This window comes from Aspergillus ibericus (assembly GCF_003184845.1).
Source record: "Aspergillus ibericus CBS 121593 unplaced genomic scaffold BO80scaffold_29, whole genome shotgun sequence".
NCBI lineage: Eukaryota > Fungi > Ascomycota > Eurotiomycetes > Eurotiales > Aspergillaceae > Aspergillus > Aspergillus ibericus.
The window spans coordinates 128,408-152,919 of NW_020292127.1; the positions used below are offsets into that span (position 1 = coordinate 128,408).

The 24,512-nt window shown below is 51.8% G+C and overlaps 9 protein-coding genes across 9 annotated transcripts; 5 read left to right on the forward strand and 4 right to left on the reverse strand.

Annotated features, from left to right (window-relative positions):
• Positions 1-55: 55 nt before the first annotated feature.
• BO80DRAFT_426577 (glycoside hydrolase family 18 protein) lies at positions 56-5,451 on the reverse strand. The gene is made up of 8 exons (XM_025719801.1): positions 3,837-5,451; positions 3,293-3,784; positions 3,004-3,216; positions 2,829-2,927; positions 1,939-2,757; positions 1,695-1,878; positions 1,503-1,632; positions 56-1,448 (listed from the first exon to the last, which is right to left on the reverse strand). The coding sequence occupies exons 1-8, from the start codon at positions 5,277-5,279 to the stop codon at positions 287-289; spliced, it is 4,542 nt and encodes a 1,513-aa protein (XP_025573617.1). The 5' UTR covers positions 5,280-5,451; the 3' UTR covers positions 56-286.
• Positions 5,452-5,973: 522 nt separating this feature from the next.
• Positions 5,974-6,788, forward strand: BO80DRAFT_426578 (uncharacterized protein). Its single transcript, XM_025719802.1, has one exon. The coding sequence runs from the start codon at positions 5,986-5,988 to the stop codon at positions 6,730-6,732; it is 747 nt and encodes a 248-aa protein (XP_025573618.1). The 5' UTR covers positions 5,974-5,985; the 3' UTR covers positions 6,733-6,788.
• Positions 6,789-7,700: 912 nt separating this feature from the next.
• Positions 7,701-9,383, forward strand: BO80DRAFT_466226 (LysM peptidoglycan-binding domain-containing protein). Its single transcript, XM_025722767.1, has 2 exons — positions 7,701-8,499; positions 8,551-9,383. Exons 1-2 carry the CDS (start codon positions 7,983-7,985, stop codon positions 9,096-9,098), a joined length of 1,065 nt encoding a protein of 354 aa, XP_025573619.1. The 5' UTR covers positions 7,701-7,982; the 3' UTR covers positions 9,099-9,383.
• Positions 9,384-9,720: 337 nt separating this feature from the next.
• BO80DRAFT_359381 (MFS general substrate transporter) lies at positions 9,721-11,453 on the reverse strand (the record flags this gene model as incomplete). The annotated part of the gene is made up of 5 exons (XM_025715928.1): positions 9,721-10,098; positions 10,155-10,575; positions 10,622-11,028; positions 11,088-11,112; positions 11,170-11,453. 5 exons carry the CDS (start codon positions 11,451-11,453, stop codon positions 9,721-9,723), a joined length of 1,515 nt encoding a protein of 504 aa, XP_025573620.1.
• A 1,622-nt stretch (positions 11,454-13,075) lies between these two features.
• On the forward strand, positions 13,076-13,741 carry BO80DRAFT_385498 (DUF953 domain protein). Its single transcript, XM_025716985.1, has 2 exons — positions 13,076-13,359; positions 13,428-13,741. Exons 1-2 carry the CDS (start codon positions 13,136-13,138, stop codon positions 13,594-13,596), a joined length of 393 nt encoding a protein of 130 aa, XP_025573621.1. The 5' UTR covers positions 13,076-13,135; the 3' UTR covers positions 13,597-13,741.
• Positions 13,742-13,928: 187 nt separating this feature from the next.
• On the forward strand, positions 13,929-14,984 carry BO80DRAFT_477985 (putative short-chain dehydrogenases/reductase). Its single transcript, XM_025723262.1, has 2 exons — positions 13,929-14,503; positions 14,555-14,984. Exons 1-2 carry the CDS (start codon positions 14,071-14,073, stop codon positions 14,965-14,967), a joined length of 846 nt encoding a protein of 281 aa, XP_025573622.1. The 5' UTR covers positions 13,929-14,070; the 3' UTR covers positions 14,968-14,984.
• Positions 14,985-15,442: 458 nt separating this feature from the next.
• On the forward strand, positions 15,443-17,820 carry BO80DRAFT_385499 (fungal specific transcription factor domain-containing protein). Its single transcript, XM_025716986.1, has 4 exons — positions 15,443-15,779; positions 15,828-16,664; positions 16,737-17,032; positions 17,106-17,820. Exons 1-4 carry the CDS (start codon positions 15,682-15,684, stop codon positions 17,729-17,731), a joined length of 1,857 nt encoding a protein of 618 aa, XP_025573623.1. The 5' UTR covers positions 15,443-15,681; the 3' UTR covers positions 17,732-17,820.
• Positions 17,801-19,256, reverse strand: BO80DRAFT_426582 (alpha/beta hydrolase). Its single transcript, XM_025719803.1, has one exon. The coding sequence runs from the start codon at positions 19,005-19,007 to the stop codon at positions 17,994-17,996; it is 1,014 nt and encodes a 337-aa protein (XP_025573624.1). The 5' UTR covers positions 19,008-19,256; the 3' UTR covers positions 17,801-17,993.
• Positions 19,257-20,280: 1,024 nt separating this feature from the next.
• BO80DRAFT_410513 (putative adam) lies at positions 20,281-24,491 on the reverse strand (the record flags this gene model as incomplete). Its single annotated transcript, XM_025717924.1, has 7 exons — positions 24,382-24,491; positions 24,286-24,334; positions 24,162-24,227; positions 23,674-24,114; positions 23,342-23,614; positions 21,323-21,772; positions 20,281-21,271 (listed from the first exon to the last, which is right to left on the reverse strand). The coding sequence occupies exons 1-7, from the start codon at positions 24,470-24,472 to the stop codon at positions 20,281-20,283; spliced, it is 2,361 nt and encodes a 786-aa protein (XP_025573625.1). The 5' UTR covers positions 24,473-24,491.
• Between the last annotated feature and the right edge of the window lie 21 nt (positions 24,492-24,512).

Genomic DNA, 24,512 nt, shown 5'->3' on the forward strand with positions numbered 1-24,512 from the left:
ATTCATTTATGCTTCGTGATTACCTGTCCATTGTTGTCTACGGCAGCGACACACCTTTCTCATCAGTAGCCAACCCATGTTGCCTGGATTAGGGCTCAGCGGAACTATGATAGTTTGATAGAGAGCAGTAGTATACAATTATATTGGTGATACAATGGCCATGAAATGAGTACGAACACAGCTTCAGCTTTCGGGCAACCCAGTCCTGGGACCAAGCAAGGAACACAACCGTGCTGGGGCATGATAGGGTGCCCATGTACCCCCAACAACTGTCAAAGCAATCCTACTAATACAAACCCCACTCGACCTTCTGATTGCCGGCATCACCACCGCACTCCATATACCCTTTCGCGCCGACACGACCGTCAGAGGCGTATTTCGAGATCGATTCAGTGATGATATTGACGATATCCTGACTGCCAGTATGATAGGTGACGTCGCCAGTAACACCCACATTCTGGACGCCAAAATGGCAAGAGCCGAACTTGGCAATGGAGCGTTGGTGACCGATCCCAGTAGTCCACTCGCCGTTCGTGCCCTGGATGTTTTTCACAATCGTTTGACAGTCGGATACCAGCGGGGAGGCAGAGGAGGTCTCGTCCTGGTAGGTGTAGCCGCTGCACTTGGTCACGCCTTGCAACGGGTTGCAGGGGTAGTACGGGGCGCTGGAGTTGGACTGGGATGGGTTGGACCACGAGGCCCAGGCGACTTGGGGGCTGCACACCGGAAGGCGGATATAGCCAGGAGTGGTGATGTCTTGGTTGGAAAGATCTTGCAGAGTATCCTTGTCCAAGGGGTTGGCGACGGGTCCACCGTTGGCATTGCCGTTCGCCTCGTATGTTCTGACGGACCCCTCGATGAGATCGGACAAGGTAATATTTCCCCAGAATCCGGAGGCGAGGGAGCTCAGTCCTGGTGGAGCCGTGAAATATGTAGCGTAGTCGCACGGTGATGGGGATACTGAGCCACAATCCACGCAATCGATCGTCTCGGTGTCGTTACTCGGACAGCCCCGCCACGTTCCATCGGGATGGACCAGGTAGTACAGCTTATCCTTGTAGCATGAATAGGTGGCCTCTTGGGTGGCCGCGGTCATGTAGTCGGTCAAAGGGTTCTGCGCACTGCAGGGATAGCCCGAGTCCACGACGAAGGCGGCGGTGCCGGAGACCTCCCAGACTGACGGGATGGCGAAGCCAAAGAAGGCCTTGCTGATGTAGCTCTCAATCTGGGCGTTAGTCTGGGAGTCAGGTTTCGCGCTTACCGATGCGCTGCCGCCGCTGCACTCAATGAGATTACCATTGGCAATCAGAGTGGTGAGGAGAGAGATGGAGGCGTCAGATCCATTGAACAGGTTCCAGAGTTGATCTTGAGCGATGGCACTCCAGCCGGCGACTACGGATCCCAGAGTGGCGGAGAAAGTATCCTGGGAAGATGCGGTCCATTGGCCCCTGCATAGAAGCAATCAGCGGATATTGAAATCTATAAGACGCAAGGATACGTACGGTGCTTTCGAGGATATTGTGTCAGTCGCGATCGATGCTCCGTACGCCACAATGGCATTGGTAACATCAGCGGCAACGTCAGCGCCGGCATCGCCCAGAGCGGAGCTCAGTGCCGGTAGATCTGTCAGGACTATGGACAATCAGAACTAGTGGTCCAGGCGGCGCAAGTGCGAAAGTTGTATCCCAACTTACCACCCTCAAAGTATGGCGCGGCGACCACCGTGATACCGAGACCTAGAAGGTTGAACAAGATGTCTATCCACGTGTCGCTGGGAGCTGGAGGCACCGGGGCGAAGGTGTCCTCAAAGTCCTGGAGCTTGTTGTCGATGTACGTTCCTGCAGCTGCGTTGATGGCGGCAGAGAATTGGGAGTATGCCTGCATGGTGCGTTTCGTCAGCGGCTTTCATCCCTCTCAGTAGGGAGTGGCGAGGCTTACCGAGTTGATCACCGTGAGAGAATTATAGATCAGCATCGCTGCGGCACCTGAATCACCGGTGCCCTGGCCGAAACCTTGGAACCATCCGCACGTTTCGGCGTTATTGCAATTGCCAACTGGGCTGACCAGTCCACAATTTGTCTTTTCACCACCATGGAAAGTGTTCATGATGGACAAGGAGAAATCCCCTTCGGCAGGCGTCATTCTCGGCTGATCGATATTCTTCCAGACATTGATGGCATCGGACCACGCGTTGGAAGCGTCCAGCTCCGACCAGCGCTGGGGGCATGGCATCCACAGGGCATCTTGAATAGCCGGATCCGTACAAGTCAAGGAAGTCCAGTTGCCAGTTCGGTTACCCTCTACATAGGGATCTTTATCCAGGACGACGTCGTCAATGAGGGCAGCCCAGCTCTTGGCGATGAACGGGGGAGGATTGTACTTTTGCAGGTCGGTGGCCCAATCGGTGGTTCCACCCATGGCGAGGTCCTTGTAGAGTGCCCTTCGTGTGGCTTTGACGCCATCACTCATCCAGCCGACCCATTGAGTGTCGTCATAAACAAGGATGTTGGTGTCACTAGCGACGTCAATGTAGCTCTCGGTGACCCGACTAGAGTTGGCGAGAATAGCCTCGATTTCGGCATTAGCAATGTAACCCGCAGTTTGAGTACAAGGCCCAGGCGCAGCTTGCGAGTCATCGGCTGAGCCCAGGAATTGGCACTGAGGCCCGTAGCAGCCTGCTTCAGCCATGGCAAATGAGCGTCCGTAGCTGGTCACGCCGACAACGACCTGGTTGGAGGGGACACCTGCTTTGGTGATCTGGTGACACCAGGTTGGCATTAATGATGAAATGCAGTGGGATCCAGTAGCAGCAGGGGCCTCAAGCTCACCATAACTAAAGAGCCGATTGTTTCGGTAAGGTTGACGTCCGAACGTAAACAATTGCCAGTAGGACAGCCAAGCTGTGACCATTGATTGTTGGCATCCCACTATAATAGCAGAAGTGAAGTCTGGGTGAGTATTGTCGTCCACATGTCTTACTCTCAATCGAGAGGGGTGTCATACCTGTCCGTGCAAATCGTAGGTCATATAGATGATATAGTCCAGGAATGGGGTCATCTTCTTGATTGGAAACCCTTTTAGGTACCAATACGATGACGGCGCCGCAATCGTGATTTCCTTTTCATCCCCAAGGAGGTTTCTCAATACAACCAGGAAAGCGAGATAGTTGTCACCATCATCGGTACTAGCAGCAGGGATGCCAGGGATATCCGGTGCCTATAGCGAGAGGAGAAGGTTCATTAGCAGGTTAGACAACGACGCAGGCAGGATGTAAGGTAATTAATGCTCTTACCCCCGGATACTCCCAGTCGATATTGACACCATCGAGATCGTTGTCCTTGATAAAATTGGCAATGTTGGTCGCCATGGTCAGACGATTGGCAGCAGTGACGCCCTCGCGAAAGATCATATAAGTGCTCGGGTCGGTGGAAAACGCCCAGCCGCCAATGGACAGAACACGTTTGACGCCTTGGAGTCGTTTGAACAGGTTGAACTCGTAAGTAGTCGTGAGGTTAGGGATCTGGACCACATAAGAGGAGGATAGCACGCCAAAGGAGAAGTAGATGTGGGTGTAAGCAGAGGTGTCCAGCTGAGAGATGTCCTGGTAGAGGCAGGGCCGCTGCAGGTTGAAACCTTCGTAGAAACCGATACTGCGGTACGTCGCAGGGGGGCTACTTAGGACGATGTTGGTGCCACAGTTCGAGATGCAGCCATTGGTGCCAGGTGCCGCGGTTCCAGGTGCCCCCGTGCCAGTATTCGTGCAGAACCCGGCTGTCGTACCACACTAGGATCTTTGTCAGGCACGGACGAATGATTCGAGGGCAGGAACGACTTACTTGGCCCCATACATCGCAGCACGCATTCAGCGGGCACTCGTTGAGCAGAGAGATATTTTTCCCACTGGGAGGGGTCGGGGTGCCGGGGACCTGTGGCCCACAAATGGCATTGGAGACCGACGCCGGCATGGGCGGATTGCCAGTACTGACACAGATGACATTGTGAGGGTAGAGGCGCGTGCAGCCATTCCAAGCCCATGTGTCCTTGTTGAAAGTGTTGATATCATCCACGGTGATGCTGTATGTAGCGGCAATCTTGGAACAGCTGTCATCTGGCTGGACGGTGTAGGTCGCACAAGTGCCATCGGCCTGGGGCTTCGGAGCGAAGTCAGGCAACGTGCCGGCCGAACAGCAGACGTGCTCTCCCGGCGTCAGAGAAGAGCACTCGTTCGACTCGGGATTATACTTGGTGAACTGAGCCGGAGTGATCCCACATTTCTGCGCCAAGGTACTGCAGCTATCACCGGAGACGACCTGCACAGTGGAACAGGTGGTCCGAGGGGCGAGGGCCCTGCCCCGAATAGAGGTCGCATTGGCAGAAGTCGAGGTGGAGTTGGTGCTGATGGGCTTGGGGGAGGAAGGAAACAATGGCGTCGCCAGCGGGACAGTGCCGCTGACATTTTGGACCGATGGAAAGGCCAAGCATTCCGCCTGGGCCCATGCGCTAAGGGCATCTTGCACGGCAGCAAACGTTCCATTGCCTGTGGCCATCAGGCCAAAAACGTGGTGAGAAGTCTGACCCGGCTGGCAGAATTGCATGGCCACACTCGCCGAAAGGCTAGCGTTGGATGTTGCCATGGAGTTCTCCAGGTATGCCAGCACGATGTTACCAATACCCTGGCTCTGCAGACCTTGGCCAATGTAGAGCCCAACTGAGGTCGTGCCATAGCTGGCGAAGAGAATGGTCGGATGCTTCTCGCGGCCGAACCCATTAGACAGATATTGGCGCAACTGCTTGATGAGGGTGGCAAGAGAAGATGAGACTGAGGAGACCGGAGTGGAGGGCCAGGATCCAATCTGATATGTACCATTCACGGGGGCCGGGGCGCCTGCGGACTGTGATTTTAGGCTTGATGTGTTGGCCGGCAGACTCGCCCAATCGGGGCCGAAAGAGGTGCAGGCGTAGATGCGATGGAGGCTGTCCGGGTCATCGACAGGATCAACAAAGGAGAAGGAGTAAAAGAGAGACTCTTTGCACGAGGCGAGTTGGTCAAAATTGTGATAGAGGGACCAGTTGGCTGGATTGGGGCCCGAGGCGGCACATCGGGCGGGACAAGCAACAGACCGGCCCTGATACCCGGGGCTCGCGGAGAGCCGAACGGGCACCGTGACGGCGGAAGAGGTGCCAATAGAGAAGGACAAGGTAAAAAGAGCGAGATACAGGAACGTAAGGAACGGATTGCGTGGCCGAAGCCACGCACAACAAGCGGAAGAGAAAGACATCGAGCCACCGATGCGCCTGATGATTTCGTGGAAGGAACCGACGGGACCACGGAATTTATATTTGCTGGTGACCTCTCACTACTCGGCCAAGAGAACAGGTCCCCAGCCTGATCAACCTATCACCAGTGAGTCTCACGGACTGCCACTGCCGTAATTTCCCATGGACGGTTAAATCAGCGGAGAAATCGTCGCGAGGCCGCACTTGCGAACAGGGTTCCCTCGGAGTCCGACATCTACTGCCTCCTGGTGGAGTGCCTTACAGGGCCCCTCATCCTGGTCGAGGCGGAGCTTACACCTAGAGGAGACGGCGTGATACGACAAACAAGGGTCCTGGAACAATTGCGGAGCCAGAATCATAGACAAAAGAATAAAGATCGAAAGTAGTAATCAAAAGGTAACCAAAAGATAATAATCAGCATTATGAAATAATGTGCGGCTACTATCGGACCCCTATGCGACGCTAATCCACCGGGGTCCAGCATGAATGGACCCTGGATTGGCCAAGAAATGGCGCAACCTGCAGAGATCGGGCCGGCTCGGGCGCCACTACTAAAGACCTCCTGCAGCAGCATGCCGTGACTCCCGTTTAGCCGCCTGAAAAATCCCCCCTGAGGGCTTCTCGTCCTTCCTTCCTCATCTCCGTGGTTTCCTTGGTTTCACTGCTTTTCACTCCCTCAACAACCAGCCAAGCAGTACAACTTCATCAATGGCCGACACCACTCCAACCTTCAGTCCGGGCATCTTTGAAGTGGACTTGATATTCCCACGCAATGAAACTTACGCCCCTCATACACTGCTGCCCGTCGTGTTTGCGCTGCAGAATCCGCCTTTAGCTTTTCCTGTGGCTGCTTGGATCTCCTGGTCGTTGTGGGAAGGCAATAACTTGACTTCCCCAGGTTCCATCACCGACGGGGTTATTGAGCTGGCTTTATTGAACCTCACATCTACCGAGCCTCTCCTTGTCACCCGCTTCATTGACACGATTCCCTATCCGAACGGCTTCTGGACCTTTGAATGGAGCCTGCAAATGGACATGTGCTCTGCGGGATACGGCCCAGGTCAATTCATCGACACAAACAGTACGACCGTCTTCACTATCAGCCAGTCAGGTCAGGCTCCGGATCTCGTGGCAGCCACATCTTCTGATAAGTGCGGCACGATGAAAGCCTATGCGTACAACATAACCGCTGAGGGGGAGTCATGCGGCTACTTTGGGCCCAGCCCGACTACCAATCCATGCGCCGTGACGGTCAATGCTGCCGCAGCATCCAGTGTGATGGCGGCGGGCACCGCGCTCGCCTGCGACCCTCTAGAGTCGTCAATATACCCCAATGTTACTTGTCCGCCTGTTTCGGTCTCATCCTCCAACGTCGCGGGACAATATCACATGGCAGCAGCACCGACCTTGCTTACGCTGTTGGCCGTAGTGAGTGGGTTGATTCACCTTGGATGACAACGATGTATCTAGTGCACTGGTAGCGAGCCCTGGCCTCAATAGGCAAAGCAGCCATTTTCATATGTAGCAATATTATTGTCGGTAATATCGGATCAAGCTCGTTCTAACTGCCTTTCCACTCGTAATAATCGTAGTCAGTATTCTAATACCGCATGCAAGCGTACAAAGGTTGTGCATCGGAGTCCGCCGGGAGCTACTGGTGACACTAGTTCAGCCTTAGAATGCTGGGGAGGGGAGGTGTGGAGCTCATTCTGTTGGAGCGAAATGAGGGTTCCTGGCGACAGACCACTCGGCCAAAAGGACTAGTCCCAAGCCCGATCATCCTCCCACCAGATGACCTGACAGTTCCGGGTGGACTCTCCCGTCTGCCCCATGAGCTTGTCTGCCTTGGCAACAACCTTTATCTAGATAGGGGGCCCACTCGATTAGGAACCAGCTTTAGGCATCGACATAGAGAAAGCCACTCCTTTCAGGGATAGCTCTATGCCACCTACTCAGCCTTTTTGGCGGTATTATTCTGATACAGATATCACCCTGTCCGAGTCGGTCGGCAGTGGACAGCTGAATTGCACGCCCTCTCAGGGGTTTTTGAGTTCAGGAGAATGCAACCGTACTGAAACCTTACCAATCGCAGAGTCTACTAGTGCGTTGGTCCCTGAAATGGGGCAATGTTGCGGTGCAGAGTGATTGGCCCTTTTGAAAACTAGCCCAGGGTACTAGGGTTCAAGCTAAGCCTTGCGAGGTGTTACGAAGCTTTACCCCACCCACGCCCAATTTGCAGCTAAGGCTTCCGGTTGGTGCGATTGAAATCGGGCCGAGAGGTCTGACCGCCGGCCGACATTTTAATTTTCATTTGATTAGTATCCACTCCCTCTATCCAGTGACTATCCACATCGCTCAGCTGTAGACAAGGGGCTCGTACGGACTCCGCTCACGTTCCCGACAATGTCTCAGTTCGGAGTACTCTAGACATCAGCCCATATCTTTCTTCGGATCTGAAGGCGCACGCATGTTCTATACCATGCATGGCGTGAAGCGGTATGCTAGGAGCTTCTATGGCTTCAGCTTCCTGGGCCATGGCTGTGCAGTTGCGCGACAGAACATAAAGACCTTGACGGTCACATCATGTCCCTCCAATTTTCACACATCAGGGCCTCACTTTCTCCCATCACTGCTTTTTGTATTACTGGGCTCACTCCTGAGGTACTCTCGTGCATCACCTATCCGTTCTCAAACAATAATCAAACATGATGGTGCCGATTTCACTCAGGACAGGCCTCTTTCTACTCCCCTACCTCCACTTGGCATGGGCAATGGCTCTGGCCCCTCGTCAGCAGGTCATTTGTAGCTATGAGTCTGCTGCCAGCCCCGGAGATACCTGCGAGTCCCTCTCCGCCGAATGGGCTATGAGCGTGGAGACCTTCGAGGCTCTCAACCCAGGCATTACCTGCCCGGATCTTGTGGCCGGTCAGGACTACTGTGTGGCCGGCACAGTATCACCTGGTGGGCCAACCACGACCTCGTCATCTCTCACTCCTTCTACTTCAACCTTTACTTCCACCACTTCCACCCTTTCCACCCTTTCCACGTCATCAACGACCTCTTCATCATCACCGGCTCCATATCAGCCCCAGCAAACGGGCACTGCCGCCAATTGCGACCGATTCTACCTAGTCCAACTCGGGGACTCGTGCGATAAGATCGAAGCCCAGTTCGACATCAGCGCGAGCGAGTTCCTTGATTGGAATCCCTCCATCAACTCTGGTAAGCCCCACCCACTTAATAAACCGTACCTGTAACTGACCAAGCTTCCAGATTGTACCAACATCCTCGCCGGCTACTACTACTGTGTAGACGTCCCCGGTGCTAGCAGTCCCGGGACCACGACCACCGTCCCAGCCACCACGACCACTCCCGCTGATGGGATCACCACGCCCACGCCCATCCAGACCGGTATGACCGACACTTGCAACAAGTTTGACCTCGTTCAACAGGGCGATAACTGCGCAGCCATCGCCGCCAAATACAATATCCCCCTGTCTACCTTCTACGCCTGGAACCCGGCGGTCGGCTCCTCCTGCGCTGATCTCGACTTGGGATACTACGTCTGTGTCGATACCATTGGCTACACGGTGCCGACCACGACAACCTCTGCGGGCACCGGCATTACCACCCCGACACCCTACGAGCCGGGCATGGTAGCTGGCTGCACCACTTTCTATTTCGTCAGTTCGGGTAACACGTGCGCTAGTATTGCTAGCAGTCATGGCATCACAATCGCCGAGATTGAGCTGTGGAATCCTAATGTAGGGTCTGGCTGTACGGACTTGTGGTTGAATGATTACATTTGCGTGGGGGTGTGAGAATCGGTACGTATTGGAGGAAAGCGGATGCAGTTGATGCAAAGGATATAGTATGTGGGAGCGGCTTTAATCGAAGGGTGGCAGGGGCAACAGCTTCAAGTAGTGTAGGATCTGTATATATGATGTATAGTACCTCTTAGGACAGTTTGAGCAAAGTGCGAGGGGCTAAGGGAATGGTAAGTATACTACAAGTAGGTTTTAGTATCGGACACAGTATTACATCTCTAGATAGAAGCTTAAGATATATCTTTTCTTTCAATACCATACAGGGCCTGTTATCATTACCTCCTAGTCTCTTGTAGTACATCATTGGTCTAAATCATAAAGTATTCTAGTTCCTAGAGAACATGTATAGAAGGGTATATTTCAAGATCGAACCCGGAGGGAGCTTGGGACTGGCATACTGAAGTTTAATCGGAATATATTCACCGAGGCTAAAGGAAAATATAAACAACAAAGCCCTTCTAGCGAGACCACGATCGTGAATTTAGGTTTCCAATCAGAGCCCATGAAAGGCAAAGGAGAGAAAATCGGAATACTTAAATGAAGGAGTTCGTGGTTAATGTCGTGAATATGAGATTCTGAGGCGTAGAACAGAGTTCATGGAGTACACATCATCACCTTAGTATGAGTAGCAGAAAAAGATATCCTCTTTATCAGTTTGGTCAACTGGTGTCTCCTCGTTCCGAAAACCTGCATCTTCCAGCACCAGTCCTTGGCCATGCAGGACCTCCATCTTCTTTCTATTCAGCATCACCGCATAAGCCGCAAAAGCCAGAAGCAGAAAGATCTCAACGCAGTAGGCCACCAGCATTGCCACGATTCCGGACGTATAGGTGGGGGCCTCATTACTCTTAAACGAGAATGGTCCCACAATATTTCCAACACAGTACGAGACGAAAAACAGAGCATTCACCACGGTCCGCTTGGTAGAGCCTCCGGTGTTGGCGGTGATGAGTGACATGACCATTGCAAAGGAGGCGGTGTATGTGCTCGTCAACTGAAGATCTCAATCAGTGGGTTTAATTCGGATTTCAGAAATGTATTGTGACGTACCCAGTAACAAACTAATAGTGCGACTTTGTGATCTCGAGATATCGTATGGATCCCCACAGCACCCGCTAGGGCAGGACAAACGTAAATAATGGCCACAAGACAGCGTTTCTGTCCTGGCAGCCACCGTTGAAGATACATGGCAGAGACATTGGAGACCAAAACTACCATGCCATAAGGAATTTGAAACAACGTTGTGACCAGATTCGAGTATCCGAATCCCTCGATAATGAGACTACCAAAGTTGCTGGCTGCTCCATTCACAACCTGAGTACTGACTCCGCACAAGAAGAAAAGCCAGGTCTTGGGGTCGGTAAGGGCTTCGATGATTTGGTATTTCTTGATCTCTCGGTGGTTCGCTCCCTGGTGTCTTACACCCAATCGCTGTACGGCTGCTTCCCTTTCCTCTGTGTTCAACCAGGGGCTATTGGGTTAGTCTTCTCAAGACGAAAACAGGTGAGGAAACTTACGCTGTTGACGGGTGTTCGGCAAGCGTGAAGAACATAAATATGGCCCAAGCACAAGAAATAGCGCCAATGAAAATGAATTGGTACTGCCAGGACTGTAGGGCTCCCTTGATTTGGCCGACTCCAAAAGCTAGGAGACCTCCAAAGGAGTTGGCAAGACCAAGGAAGGTTGACCACCAGCCAATACGAATCGGTTGTTCTTCTACTGTGTACCATGTTGCGGTGATCAAGAGATAGGCCGGGGTCGAACATGATTCGAGAGCTCCGATCAAGAAGCGCAAGGCCAAAAAAGAGCGGAAGTTGGAGCAACCCGCCAAAGCGATTGTGATACCACCCCAGAAAAACAGATTGACTGATAGCCATTTCGAAACCGGTACTTTTTGCATGACGAATGTTGTTGGATACTCGAACTGTTTGCAGAATGAACTGTCAGTCAATAATTCAAACATTGGATAGAGGTAATACTCACTGCAAGATATCCAAAATAGAACATGCTTCCTATCCTCATTCTTTCATTAGTGTCCACTCTCTTTGGAAACGTAGATTGCCACCTACCTAGCCAACTGTACTCCGTCCCATGCAAATGCAAACTCTCTTTCAACCCAAAGACAGCGGAGTATCCGAGCATTGCCTTATCGATGTAGGTGATCAGGTAGGTAATGCAAATAAACGGGATCACCATCATATCGATCTTGCGGATTACTCTCTTCTCCAATGCAGGGTTTATTACAGGATGGAAAGTCGTGAGTTGGCCATGTTTGGGAGCGGTAACTGGGCCGTCCCCCAAGGACTCAACATGTTCACTAGAACTCTTCGTGTAGTCTAGTCTTCTCATGTTCGAGATGTCATATGGCAAGAGTATGAGAGATGGTAGAAAATACAATGTCCTGTGTAGGACAGGCGTACCCCAGGTTAGACAGATCCTGATTTTCTCCACGGGTAAAAATGAGAAGAAGGGATACAGCGCTATGGGGTCCGGGGCCCCCATACATGTGGGGTTTCCCCAGGCCGACGAATGGGGTTAAGATCGGCGGATGCCATGCTGCCATCTCATGGGTTGTACATGGGACTGTCGGATTTGAGGGCGGAAAAGACGGCAGATGGTGCTTTTCCTGGGGCGTTGTGGGTGTTGCGATCATCAGGTAGATCCATGTCAAGGCAAGCCACTGTCGGATATAATTTCGCTGACGCAAGCTCGACTATATCAGAAACCCCTGCGTAGTCCATTCCAGTTCCAAGTACAAATCCCTCACATTCCATGGGCGTTGTAACAATCATATGGTGAAACACCATGATTGCGCACAATACAGTGGCTTTCCCAGTAAAACAGGTACATAATATGTCAGCCATAATTGAAAGTGTTGTCAAGAGACTTTTCTGCTCCCCTTCAATTTGCCCTTATCCGCCGTTTAGGGCGCTATCCGTTTTCCGCTGTTTATCCGCTTTGCGTAAGTTTATTAGTTGCCCTTGTATCACGCGCGCGCCACGCCTCATGCTGAAGCAAGGCACGGTTTATCAGAACATTAGATTCTTCAATAAATGCGTTGGTTGGCAATGACGGTGATATTATGTCGACTGACACTTATATAGTATGTCATGGCAACCCGATCATCCCATTGAAAAGGAGATATGTTCATGTAGACCTTCAAATAGGATCATGCTTTAGGCTGAAAACAAGAGAGTGGAAAGAATAGTCTATTGAGATCAACATCAGTTTTCTATGATGGAACTACACCTGCTTCAACAAACAAAATGGTGGCGTGGGTGATTAAGATCCTACTATGGAGAGATGGTAGAACATCATCTGGAGTAGCAAGCAATCAGACAAGTTGACCGCTACAATGTACATGAGCTCTTCCTAGTTGCTTCGCAACATGACGAAGTTAATTCCCCGGCGTCGATGGAGCCCGGAATGTAAGGGACCCGCTATCAACACCCAAGCAGTGTGGGGATTACCAGGCGGAAAAGGGCGGAGCTACGTTTGGTGCATTATCCGCGAGGATCGGGGAAAACGGAGTTGACGAGAGGACCGATAATTGGTAGCAGCTCGGATGATATATACGTCCCGTCCCCCATATTTACTCCTCCTGACCATCCAATGCTGTGTACTATGCTGTGGGTGAGCAGTGATTATACACCATCCGAGTAATCTATTTAACGATGTTCACACATGGTTGTTGCCAACAGAACTTTGTTCGTTGTCCGGGATGATAGACGTCATTCCCATCGCAACACGGCACCACGAACATACTAATCTGCCCTGTTAAAGCAGCACACACGGCCATCGGACCAGCGCCAGAGATAATCGGTGCCTGACTGACCGATAAGCATGATAAGTGGTGACATTCTGCCGGCAGATTACCCCACCCACCGCAAATCGAAATCGGCCCAATGGCCGCTCAATCTCTCACCGCCTGCCTCTGTCGCGGCATTTTTTTCTTAAGCCCGATGCTGTTGCCATTTTCCAACAATCATCAACACCCCAGATTACTTTCAAAAATCGCACAGTCATCGAGAATGCCGTTCCTCACAAACTTCACTCTTCCCAGCTCGGCTCAGGAGCTCGAGGTGCCTGAGACCTCCGACGCTGCGTTGTTCCTCGTCTTCGTGTCCTCCGAGGACCCCGCGACCCGACAGGCCTGGTGCCCGGATGTCCGTGCCGCTTGGCCCACGATCAGGGCGACCTTCTCCGGTGAGGAGAGCCCCCGACTGGCGGTGATCGAGGTGGGACAGAAACCCGAGTAAGTTTGCTGCTCTCGTTACGGTGTTGTTCTGGCCCAGGGACTCTCTGCTGACCAATTATCAATAGATGGAGGGATCCGCAGAATGTCTACCGCAACCAGTGGAAGGTGAACTGCATTCCGGCCCTGGTGCGGTATCAACGAGTCCAGAGTGAGGTGGTGGAGACGGGGAGACTGGTTGAGGGGGAGATTCTCAACCAGGAGAAGCTGAGCAAGTTTATTGGCTCGTCGCGTTGATCTTGGCTGTGCTTCTTTAGAATTTTGACTCAAGCTTTAAGTAATATGGATGAAACGGCTACCACGTGAAGAGAACATTGACGTAAATTTTAACGTGTTTATTTAGAGATGAGGAGGCAGACTCACTCGCTGATTTGTAACCAGCAAATGCTACATTTCTAAGAACAGTCTTATGTACTGGGGCTACTATATTGTAGAGTGCCAATATATCTCGGCACGGACGAATTCCGGCGGGATTCCTTTCGGTCCTCCGGTTCCTGATAATGCCAAGACTCTTGCAGTGAGAATATGACATTCCTACTAGCCAGGTTATCGAATTACTCCTACAATACCGACGGATTTGCCAATGCGAAGTCCGATCCCTCCTTGGGCTTGTCACATATATAAATGTATCGTGAGCGATGACTTACTAGAGTATCAGCAACTTTTTCATACCCTCGCTTCTCATCTGAGTCATCTCTCATCAACGCTAAAATGGCCAAAACAGTGTTAATCACCGGTTGCAGCGATGGAGGACTCGGAGCGGCCATGGTCAGGGTCTATCACGCCAAAGGCTTCCGGGTCTTCGCGGCGCTACGGAACCAGGCCAAAGCCGGATCTCTGGCTGAGATTGAGGGCATAGAAATAGTCCAACTTGAAGTCACCTCGGTCGAGTCGATCCAACAATGTGCCAAAATTATTGCGAAACATACTGGAGGGTCTCTCGACATCCTGGTGAACAACGCGGGTATCAGTGCTATCGTGCCGCTGCTCGACGCATCCCTTGATGACGCCAAAAGGGTATACGACACCAATGTCTGGAGCATTGTTGCTATGGCGCAGGCGTTCGCGCCAATGCTCATGAAGGCTAAAGGGACCATGTGCAACCTTAGTTCGGTGTCTGGCGAAATGGTTTTTGCATGGGCGGGTATGTCGCGTCGCTTGTCCTGAAGCTTTAGGCCCTCGCTGACCGATGCAGGTGTCTACAGCAGTTCCCGCAGTGCCGGGACACGAATCTCCGAGACTCTGCGTCTCGAGATGGCGCCTTTAGGTGTGCGAGTGGTCACCGTTGTCCTCGGTGGTGTCCAGACCAGCGGAAACAACCCGGCCAATATACCAGACCTTCAGCTGCCTCCGGGCTCGTACTACCACAAAGTCATAGCCGTCATTGACCGGCATAAGAAGACCATGAACCATCCCAACAAACAGAATATCGAAATTGCAGCGAAGAACGTCGTGGAGGATTTGCTCAGTGAGCGTGGCAACTTCATTCGACGCGGACAGGCTTCAACTCTGAGTTGGTTCTGCAATACATTTCTTCCCTACAGATTCTTTACTTGGATGATCAATCGGGAGTCTGCTCTTGGGGAAATTGGGTTTGTAAGTGCCTGAGGGAGGGTAATTCGGAGGTCATTACTCAGGTGTATCATAACCATGTATTGTGAACAGATGAAAACATTAGTATCACACATACAATTCTTTGGAGCATTTACTTGACTTTGAGTGCCAGATATTGACTTCAGTAGACTGATTTTGGATCCACCTGAATATTGCTCCTGTCAGCCTTGTGGGGAAGCGCCGGGAGAATCTTCGTCTTGGTGACACTGGTGGATATGGTGGGGGCAGAGTTCAATCTAGTGGGTACTGGGTAGCAGGCGGGGCTATATCTAGGAGTGGGGAAGACAAAGTGAAACAGCGAAACGCAGTCTTCTTGTATCACTGACTAGTCTCATCCCTGGATAAGGAGTAAATTTGCACGTAGTCACGTGTCGTAAGCCTTAGGCCACAAACGGACCGGCTCCGGTTTCCTATAACCCCGTTGCCGCCCGCTATTTTATCATTCATTCTCACGTCTCCTGACATTTCTCCTAATTCCTTGCTGTTATTGCAATTGAGCGATCTATGGATACTTTGGCCCATTTAAACAAGCAGGAATATTGATTCCAGAGGTGGTGATACGGGAAGACGCCAGTAATCTTCGAACGGATTTCGGCAGCCAAATCCGTCGGAATAGCACGGAAGATACCCGATCGAGTTCCATCCCTCCGACGAGCAAGATCACACCTCAAAACCAGTTCATCAGAGGTATCCGGTCAGTCTGGAAATATGGACAAATCGAAGCCAGCCTATGGCCAAGCCTGTACACACTGCTACAAAGCCAAGTGTCGTTGTGTACGTACCACAAGTGGCGGGACTTGTGAGAGGTTAGTCATATAGGCCGCTTACTACCTGGCAGTCGCTAAGGGTTTCAGATGTCTTCGACTCGGGAAAAGATGTCAGCCATCAGGGTCGCTTCGCAGGCGGAATGTCCATACAGCAGAGGAATCGGATGCGCGCATTTCTCGGCTCGAAGATAAAATGGAGAGCTTGTTATCTGCCATGCAATCCTTTATCGGCTCGCCCGTGCCTAACGGGCATGGCATATCGTCACATCCAACTCACCTTGATGAATTATCAGTAAGCACGACTAGTAATATGCGGTTGGGTGAGCCGACCTTCGCAGGGGACTCCAGTGCTACAGTATCACCGAATCCGAATCCCTTGTTTCTGTCTCCAAATCATCCTGAGTTCCCCCATGTTCCATGGCCAGATCAAGCAGACGAACGAGTCGCATACTTTTGCTCCCGGATGCTGCCATACTTTCCTTTCATCCACTTTACTCCAGACATGACAAGCGGGTATTTGCGTCAAAACCGGCCTTGCCTGTTTCAGGCTATCAAAACAGTCACCACGTTTTCGACACAGGAAAGACAAGTTCAAGTCGAACAGTTAAAACGTCTACTCTTCACATCCGCTCTACTCGATGTTCAGTCAAATATTGACCTGCTGCTTGGAGTACTAACCTATCTAGCGTGGAGTACTGATGCTTTTCTTGGCAGAGCAGACCTCGTTTCTCGCCTTATGATGCTCGCCATGTCACTAGTATATGATCTGCGGTTGTTCAAGCCATCCTCGCCGGACGTGCAAGTCATGATGACTATCACACAGGGGCGGGCCGATGACAACAGCCAGAACCCTGATGACGAAACCCCCTACACCGTACTAGAAAGGCAGCGGGCAGTCCTGGCTTGTTTTATTTTGAGCTCGAAGTGCGCTTCCTGGTTACCAACTCAATAGCCTCCTCAGTCTGGGTCAGCGTACTAATGTCTTACCATTCTTAGTATCTCGTCACATCTCGGTCGTCAAGACGCTCTAAGATGGACGCCTCAAATGGAAGAGGCCCTCCAAGTCCTCACACTGAACGGATCGTGTCCTTCAGATAGATTGTTTGTCTTGCAAGTACGCTTGCAGCTATTGAAGCAAAATGCAGATCACGTCCGGCAACAAGACGATACGGATAGCACTCGTACTGCAACAACTTCTTCGGCTTCAGCACCTCACTTATTGTATGCGAAGGCTTTACGAAGGCAGCTGCACGAGCTCGGGGCTTCGTTTCCTCCGGACCTTCAGCAAATAGGTTAGTAGCATGTAAACCACATCGGCTAGCATATATTTTCGCTGCAGATTGCTGAATCTCTCCCTCGAGACAGACATTCTAAAGACACACGCCCAATACGTCGAGCTATACATAAACCAGCTCGCCTACTCCATAAGTCGAGACTGTCTCGCTCTAGGGCACACGGTGCAAGGAGCCAAAAGTGATACAGTGCTAGGATTCCAGCGCCTTGAATGTCTATGGCAGTCAGTTGAGAACATCAAGACGTGGCTAGACGTGTTCTACGCAATCCCGTGCTCGAAACTTGTCGGCCAGCCCTTTCACTTCTGGTCACAGATGATCCTCAACATTACACTTTTGAAATATCTTTCGACGCTCCAAGACCCAGAATGGGACTGCCAAGCAGTGCGAAACACGGTCGACCTGGTATCGACGATGGACTGTATGCTTCAGAAGCTGGATCAAACTAGCAAAGAACCGGAGCTCCAGTGTAACGACCACTTACTCACTTATCTGACCAAGCTCTTGACCAAATGTCGGCAGTGGGCTGAAGCTCGGTTGAACATGGCTTCTCGAGGCATGGAGACACCATGCCAGAATGATACTACGAGTCACAATCATCACATTCCGGACCTGGATCAGATTGTATGGATGCAGTCGATGGATTTGGGAGATGATCAGTGGTTTGACAGTGTACTTAGTATGCCTACATTTTCCTAGGGATTGGTTCTGAGTTCCAGTGGTACCAAAGTGACTGAGTGATCATTCAGTGGCACAGCTATGTATGACTGAAGCTATTATGTATAGCGTATGGCAATATCTTAGCCACATATCTAATTACAGCGACAATAGCCAGCAGCGACTCATAACCCACTCTTCTCACCTTCCCACACATTTCTCTAACAAAACAGGGACCTCATCACATACACGTCAGCACCCTGACACCTCCAATAAACACAAACTGCACTCGGTCAACCCTCTCCTACGCCGCACCAGCACCAGTCCCATTTCCAACAAGGTTCGTCCGGAAGAACTGAGTCAACCTTCCAAACGGAATAAGATCCACGCGATCATACAGATCAACATGACCAGCCCCCGGAATCCAAAGCAACTCCTTTGGTTCCACAGCCCGGGAATACGCGTCCTCGCTAAACTCCCTCGAATGGGCCTGATCACCAGTAATAAACAGCAACGGCCGGGGTGCAATCGAGTCGATATCATTGAACGGGTAGAAGTTCATGAACTTAAGGTTGCTAGTCAAAGTCGGATGGGTGGTAAGCTCCGGGGAAGAGCCAGCAGGAGTGAACTCGCCGCGCGACGTGCGGTAGAAATCATAGAACTCGCGACCGACTGCCGAGGTATTGGGGGTGAGTACGTTTGGGGCTCCACTGGTGTACTGCGTCAGACTGCTGTTCTGGAGCTCCACCCAGCGTTGCTCTGCCGCGTTGGCGATGACGGCCTGACGCTCCGCCAGACTCTGCGAGTGATTCAGTCCGTTCCGGTTCACGGCTCCCATGTCGTACATGCTTGCTGTGGCGATGGCCTTGATGCGCGGATCGATCTTGGCTGCGCTGATCACGAACCCGCCGCTACCGCAGATGCCCACGGCGCCGATGCGCTCGCGGTCAACGAAGTCCTGGGTGCCGAGGTAGTCGACGGCGGCGCTGAAGGCTTCGGCGTAGAGGTCGGGGGATACGGCGTTGCGGGGTTCGCCGGAACTGCCGCCCCAGAAGGTCAGGTCGAGAGAGACGGTCACGAAGCCTTGTTCGGCGAGCTTGGTGGCGTAGAGGTTGGCGCTTTGCTCTTTCACGGCGCCCATGGGGTGGCCGACCACGATGGCCGGGGCGTTGGTGGTGGTCAGGTTCTTGGGGACGAAGAGGTTGCCGGCCACTGTCATTTGGTATTGGTTCTTGAAGGTGATGGGGCGGAGGGTGACGGTGTTGCTTCGGTAGAAGTTGTCGGCTCCGTAGGAGAGGTTTTGGGCGGTGGTCACCATTGCGTGGAATATGGTTGTTAGGGTGAGTGCGGTTGGCAATTTCATGATTTGCTGCTGTTCAAGACTCCTGATTTGGGATAATGCTTGAGTGGATGGGATGAATTGTGACTGCTGGGATGGGTGTTGGAGGGCGTTTTATAGTTGCGTAGCTGGGCAATGGGGCTCGCACTGCCGTCGTGGTACGTCATGAGAGTAAGCAACGGAGATTGCGAAGTTCTTACTTCCTTGTAAGATATGCTTTCAGGATGGAACCGTTGCAGCCTAGAGTCTAGAATACCGGCACATGGTGATCATCGAAGAGGTTATTGACTGGTCCAGGGGATGAGACCACTCAGTTGATGCAACTTGCTTACCTGTGGGCCGGATGTCCCTGGTTGCATTGCGTAGACCTCCGCATGGAACAGAGCTGCACATGCATAATAAGAACCAAGTATATGCCTGATCCCAGTTATCACACCAGATAATGCTTGGCAGGTGGGATCGGCCCGGCTTGGCGTAAGCAACGTGCGTTAGCGCCCGGGGTGCAGAACCTATAATTGGGACCGAGGTTCGACCGGAAACATGCCGGTGTGGCAACCGGTAATTGTCACGCAATCGCCAAGAAATATTGAGTAGGCGGGAGTCCAGAAAATTCCATTGTCTACTGGGCGTACATCTTTACCTTTTTTGTACTTCTGCCCTCAACCTCAACATATAGAGTTCACCTATAGGATTCTTACGGTACTGCGTTGTCTTGCTGGCACTGACGCATAGTTGTATGTACATGCATCAATGTGATAGCTTGAAGGCTACCCAATGTTTCTGATTCTCTTGAAGCTGGAAGTTGAGCAACAGGCCGAACCACACAAAGTTGAATAAATGTACCAGGTCCACAAACATGATTCTCAATCAACTAGCAGAAATATCTCAAGTTATAGATTGACACGAAACGATAAAGCCAGCGGTGCCAAGCACTGTAATTGTCATCTTAGGTTCTAAACATAAAGGACTGGGATAGCGATATTCGGGGGGATATTAGAGATTGGATTCATCATAATGTTAAGATGGGGCGTAAACGTATCTAAGGGTGCTTATCCTAGCTCATTGGCTATATAGAGCCTCAAAGTCGTGGAAAAATAAACAACGAAGCCTATGAAGATAGATCTGGTCGTCATATGTTGATCATCATATATCGCGTAATAGTATCAAAGCAATATTTTCAGCGCATCAAATTGCCTAGTCTACGAGGTTAATCACCAAGTCCCATGCGCTAAACGGACATTCCACATACCACTCAAGCCCTGCCTTGCATCCAATACGGGGGAGGACTTGATCCCGAGAATGCGCTCGGGGCCTCTGCCAAACGGCCCTTGGTCACAGGGGTCCGGCGACGACAACAGGCACACAGGATCGCAATCAGTACTCCAAGGAGTAAGCCACCTCCAACACCAGCCACTACTCCAATAAACAGAGGACGATGGCGATCGATCCAAGATGAACTGTCCCGACTACTGTCCTCGCTGTTCTGACAACGTCCGCTATGACAAAGTCCACCTCGACACGGCGTGCCATCTAAGACATATTGTCTCATGCTCCTACAATACGACCCCGATCCGAAGTCGACAGAGCAGGATAGCTGACAGGATGTATCATCGCAGGAAGAAACGTCCGTGCCAAGTCCATTGAGTCTGTCTCGACACTGAAGGTCCCGGCTGGTGCATTCACCGCTGGCACAAAACAAGCTGGAAGAGTTGCCACAGGATTGTCCGTCTGAGACATGTCGGTCCGCTGGGCAGTCACTGCTGTGGCCTGTACAGGTCTCCTGGACGTCACAGGCCCCGGTACTAGGCCTACAGATAGTGCTTGTGTTGGCGAACTGGCATTCGGTACAACACGACCCGGCTGCGTCATCGCAGACAGCTCCATCAACGAACCGACAGGTCTCGCCGTTGCAGCACGCATTGCCATCGCAGTTATCGCCGCAGTCACACTCCTCTCCTGTCTCGACGATCCCGTCGCCGCACTCGCCGGAAGTGATTGTTGTGGGCGCCGCATTCGCGCTGACGAGGCAGTCTGTTCGCACCTGGTCGGAACCCATCAGGGAGCAAATGTTTCCCACAGTGCAGGGTGAGAAATCGGTTTGTTGACTGGTTGAAGAAGGGTTCATGATGTACTGTCCGCCCGCATCGCAGGTCGAGCGGGAAAGTGGACAACATTGTCCTTGGGAGGCGCAGGCGGAAGATTCACAGTCGTGAATAGCCCCGAAAATATGTCCAGATTCATGACTGAAAGATGTTAGGGGATATCATAATTGAGATAGGGGATAGGGCACTCACGCAAACACCTGCCATTGATTTGAAGTTCGCACCACGACGTTGGCACCTCTGTTTGGACTGCAGAGTTCTCCAACGAGTGACACACCCACCACGTTTCCAGTGGGGCAGTTAGTCATCAAGGTCCAGTAGGCATTGGAGTCGTCTTGTGCACCCCGCCAGGAGCTAAACTGCTGCAGACGCCAGTCCAGATCTCCGGACCCGCAGCCCACGTTCCAGGGGGTGGATTGTGAACCGGTTTCAGGACAGTCTCCGTCACTTATTGTGAGGTTTCGTATCCCAAGAGAGACGTTGAAACGACGTTCAAAGACCTCCGAAGCTGCGTTGACCATGGTGATCAGCTCACGTCGTGTCTCCTCGGCGGAGCTGAATGCTGCTCGGTAGGAGCAATCTGCTGCCAGGCCGACCAAAGCGACCCTTCTGGAGGTGGGACATCCGGCTGTGCTGCCAATGCTGTTAATAAAGTTATCGGATCCCATGAACTGGCGCTGAAATAGTGTGGGTTGAGTGCCGTTCGTAGACGATGTGTCTCCATTTGGCGCATCATACAGACCATCCGAAGATTCTTCCAACAGCATCATATCCGTCTGCCTTTCTAGGGAAGTGGCATTCCTACCATCCGATACCAACTTTACACGGAACTGCTGATGGCCGAGGCTGAATGCACCTTTAAACAAAGGGCGATCCCCATCTTGGGTAATATACACTCTCGCCCGGCCAGCTATGCCCTGTGTCTGGTTTGTATAACGCACCCAAGCATCCCCCCTGAACACCCTGGTCTGGTCATCTTCGAGTGAATGCGCTCGTTGTATAGCCCCGTTCCTATCGACATACCGGATATGAGCACCTTGTGGCAGGATATCACGGTTGGGCTCCAATTGCAGCAGTACTTCGTCCTCGTGCCCATGTATGCGGAAGGTCAGGTCAAATTTCTCAGCACTCGTGGTTCTATGTGATGGTGTGTGGATCACAACGTCGTGAAGAAGGGCTGTCCGGTGTACGGTCTGGGTATGTACAGAGTGGGCTTCGTCATTAGCATAAGTCACGGAACAGAGTCGAGTTAACCTACCTATCGCATTGTATGCCAGAGATAGAAAGTATACAACTGATGGAACGTATAATGAGGCCTTCATGCCGACTTCAATGTATTTCCGGTGCAGGTGGACTACGACCTTCCTTGTGTGAAGACATCTTGAATATATCTATATCCACTGTATGATACACATCCAGACCCGATATCCGCATCACTTCACTGCCACTGAATCCAGCCAAGTTATTCAGGCACCAGCATAACCTCCTTCTCGAAGCCCGGTCGATGTGGATCGTTGTCACTGCTTAAATCCGGGCCTTGGGTAAAGCCGGCACTTGGCTGAGCTCACTGCTGAGCAATGAGCTGCTGCCAGGATACAATGCACAGCCTCAATGACGCGGCACTTCTTTCCATGGCGAATGCCATGGATTACGGTCTAGAGGCGGGCACATGGCAATTGTGGTGCTCATAACGGCACACCATACAAGTTATGACTAAGTGAGTATACAGTCGCTTACGCTTATCGTACCATCACTATTGGCTGATCACAGCCTTTGACCATGGATTCTAGCATCGGGGACGTGTCTGAGGCATGGTGATGCAGAGATAGGCGACACCAGTCAACCCTGCGCCCCACAAGTTAGGCTTTGTTAGTGCTGCACGCTAATGCAATGTGCTTACGCCAAGAAGGACCCACTTTGTCTCCATTCAGATGATAACGCGATTAAACCCTGGCACTGTGGCTCAACTTGATACATATTCACCATTCATCAACCAGAAATTACTGCTGCCTGGCGAGACCTGAGACCCCGGGCACAGACAGAGATTTACTACGATGTGAGCCACCACATCTATCGCCATAGAATATGATGGATCGTACCAATTGGCCAACCTTCTACCTTTGTTCCCTCCACCCTAGATACAAGGCTACGGGGCAACAGATAAATGAAACTTCCCATTAACAACCGTGACCACTATCTCCAACAACCTACACAAACAACCCCGCCGATACCGGAGCCGACCACATCTGCTCCTCCTGGATCTCACCAACCAATGCATTACCCGGATAATCCTCCAAATCAAGATCCATATATCCCCTCGAGGCCCACTTCCTCGCCGTAACAAACAAGGAGTGCCCATTGATGCTCGTATCACTCAGAATCCGTAACAAACACTGACCTGCATCCTCCGCCTCGGCGAACTGTACCCCAACCTTCGTGACGTGCGCGAAGTCCTCTTCGGATAAAATCTTCGTTTTGACGTACCTGTCACACCACACTATTAATCCAGGACCTCAATCTACGATGAGGAAAGAAAGACATACCACGGCGAAATCAAATTCACACGACTCCCATAATAATGCGCCGTCCGACGCAACGAATGCATAATCCCACGCATCGCCCACTTACTAGCACAATACTGCGGCGCGCGGGGACAGTCCAGAAACGCAGCCCCCGACCCGATCAGCACCAAACACGTATCCTCCTGCTCCGGACTGGGCGTCTGTCCATTCTGACTTATGAAATAATGCGCCGCTAGCTTGGCGGTGTACAAGGGGCCGTGGATGTTGACATTGATGATACTCAGGTCTGGTTTCTGGGGCTCTTGGTCATCTCCGGCGTATTGAAATACTTCGTCGGGACGGTGGATGCCGGCGTTGGCGACGACGTAGGATATCCGTCCGGATGGGGATAGGGATTTGGCGGCTTGGAAGAGGCGGACTTGGTCATCCCAGATGGCGGCGTTGCAGGGGATGTATTTGGTGCTTGGGGGTGGTTAGTGGTGTGGGGTGTGAATGATTGGAGGTATTACCCTGGGAGTTCTGCCTCTAGTGCCTGTCCTTTGGCGGCGTCGAGATCTCCGATGCAGACGTTGAGCCTAGTTTTCCAGTTAGCTCCAGGGCAGATCTCGTGGTGTTGTAGTTGTTGTCTTTTACCCCGCTGCAACAAGAGCTCGAACGTAAGCTTCACCTAGACCATTGGCACCTGAGTTGTTAGATGGAATCTCGAATAGCATGTATATGTCCGCGTACCTCCAGTCACAATGGCAGTCTTTCCCTTCAGGGAGCTGGAATCAAAGGCCTGGTCGCAAGTTACGGGACCGGTGTGAGTATAAGGAGGCATGATGATGCTTGCTAGTAAGTCGGACAAGATGGGTAGATCC

What these genes read in the sequence shown, in the direction of transcription:
- BO80DRAFT_466226 (XM_025722767.1), top strand. Translation starts at nt 7,983, where the DNA reads ATGATGGTGCCGATTTCACTCAGGACAGGCCTCTTTCTACTCCCCTAC. An exon ending in GAATCCCTCCATCAACTCTG is followed by an intron (nt 8,500 to 8,550) that starts GTAAGCCCCACC and finishes CCAAGCTTCCAG; the next exon opens with ATTGTACCAACATCCTCGCC.
- BO80DRAFT_426582 (XM_025719803.1), bottom strand. Translation starts at nt 19,007, where the DNA reads ATGGTGACCACCGCCCAAAACCTCTCCTACGGAGCCGACAACTTCTAC.
- BO80DRAFT_426577 (XM_025719801.1), bottom strand. Translation starts at nt 5,279, where the DNA reads ATGTCTTTCTCTTCCGCTTGTTGTGCGTGGCTTCGGCCACGCAATCCG. An exon ending in GCTGCGATGTATGGGGCCAA is followed by an intron (nt 3,785 to 3,836) that starts GTAAGTCGTTCC and finishes CAAAGATCCTAG; the next exon opens with TGTGGTACGACAGCCGGGTT. An exon ending in TCGACTGGGAGTATCCGGGG is followed by an intron (nt 3,217 to 3,292) that starts GTAAGAGCATTA and finishes CTCTCGCTATAG; the next exon opens with GCACCGGATATCCCTGGCAT.
- BO80DRAFT_477985 (XM_025723262.1), top strand. Translation starts at nt 14,071, where the DNA reads ATGGCCAAAACAGTGTTAATCACCGGTTGCAGCGATGGAGGACTCGGA. An exon ending in AATGGTTTTTGCATGGGCGG is followed by an intron (nt 14,504 to 14,554) that starts GTATGTCGCGTC and finishes TGACCGATGCAG; the next exon opens with GTGTCTACAGCAGTTCCCGC.
- BO80DRAFT_385499 (XM_025716986.1), top strand. Translation starts at nt 15,682, where the DNA reads ATGGACAAATCGAAGCCAGCCTATGGCCAAGCCTGTACACACTGCTAC. An exon ending in TGTTTTATTTTGAGCTCGAA is followed by an intron (nt 16,665 to 16,736) that starts GTGCGCTTCCTG and finishes TACCATTCTTAG; the next exon opens with TATCTCGTCACATCTCGGTC. An exon ending in TCCGGACCTTCAGCAAATAG is followed by an intron (nt 17,033 to 17,105) that starts GTTAGTAGCATG and finishes CCCTCGAGACAG; the next exon opens with ACATTCTAAAGACACACGCC.
- BO80DRAFT_426578 (XM_025719802.1), top strand. Translation starts at nt 5,986, where the DNA reads ATGGCCGACACCACTCCAACCTTCAGTCCGGGCATCTTTGAAGTGGAC.
- BO80DRAFT_385498 (XM_025716985.1), top strand. Translation starts at nt 13,136, where the DNA reads ATGCCGTTCCTCACAAACTTCACTCTTCCCAGCTCGGCTCAGGAGCTC. An exon ending in GAGGTGGGACAGAAACCCGA is followed by an intron (nt 13,360 to 13,427) that starts GTAAGTTTGCTG and finishes AATTATCAATAG; the next exon opens with ATGGAGGGATCCGCAGAATG.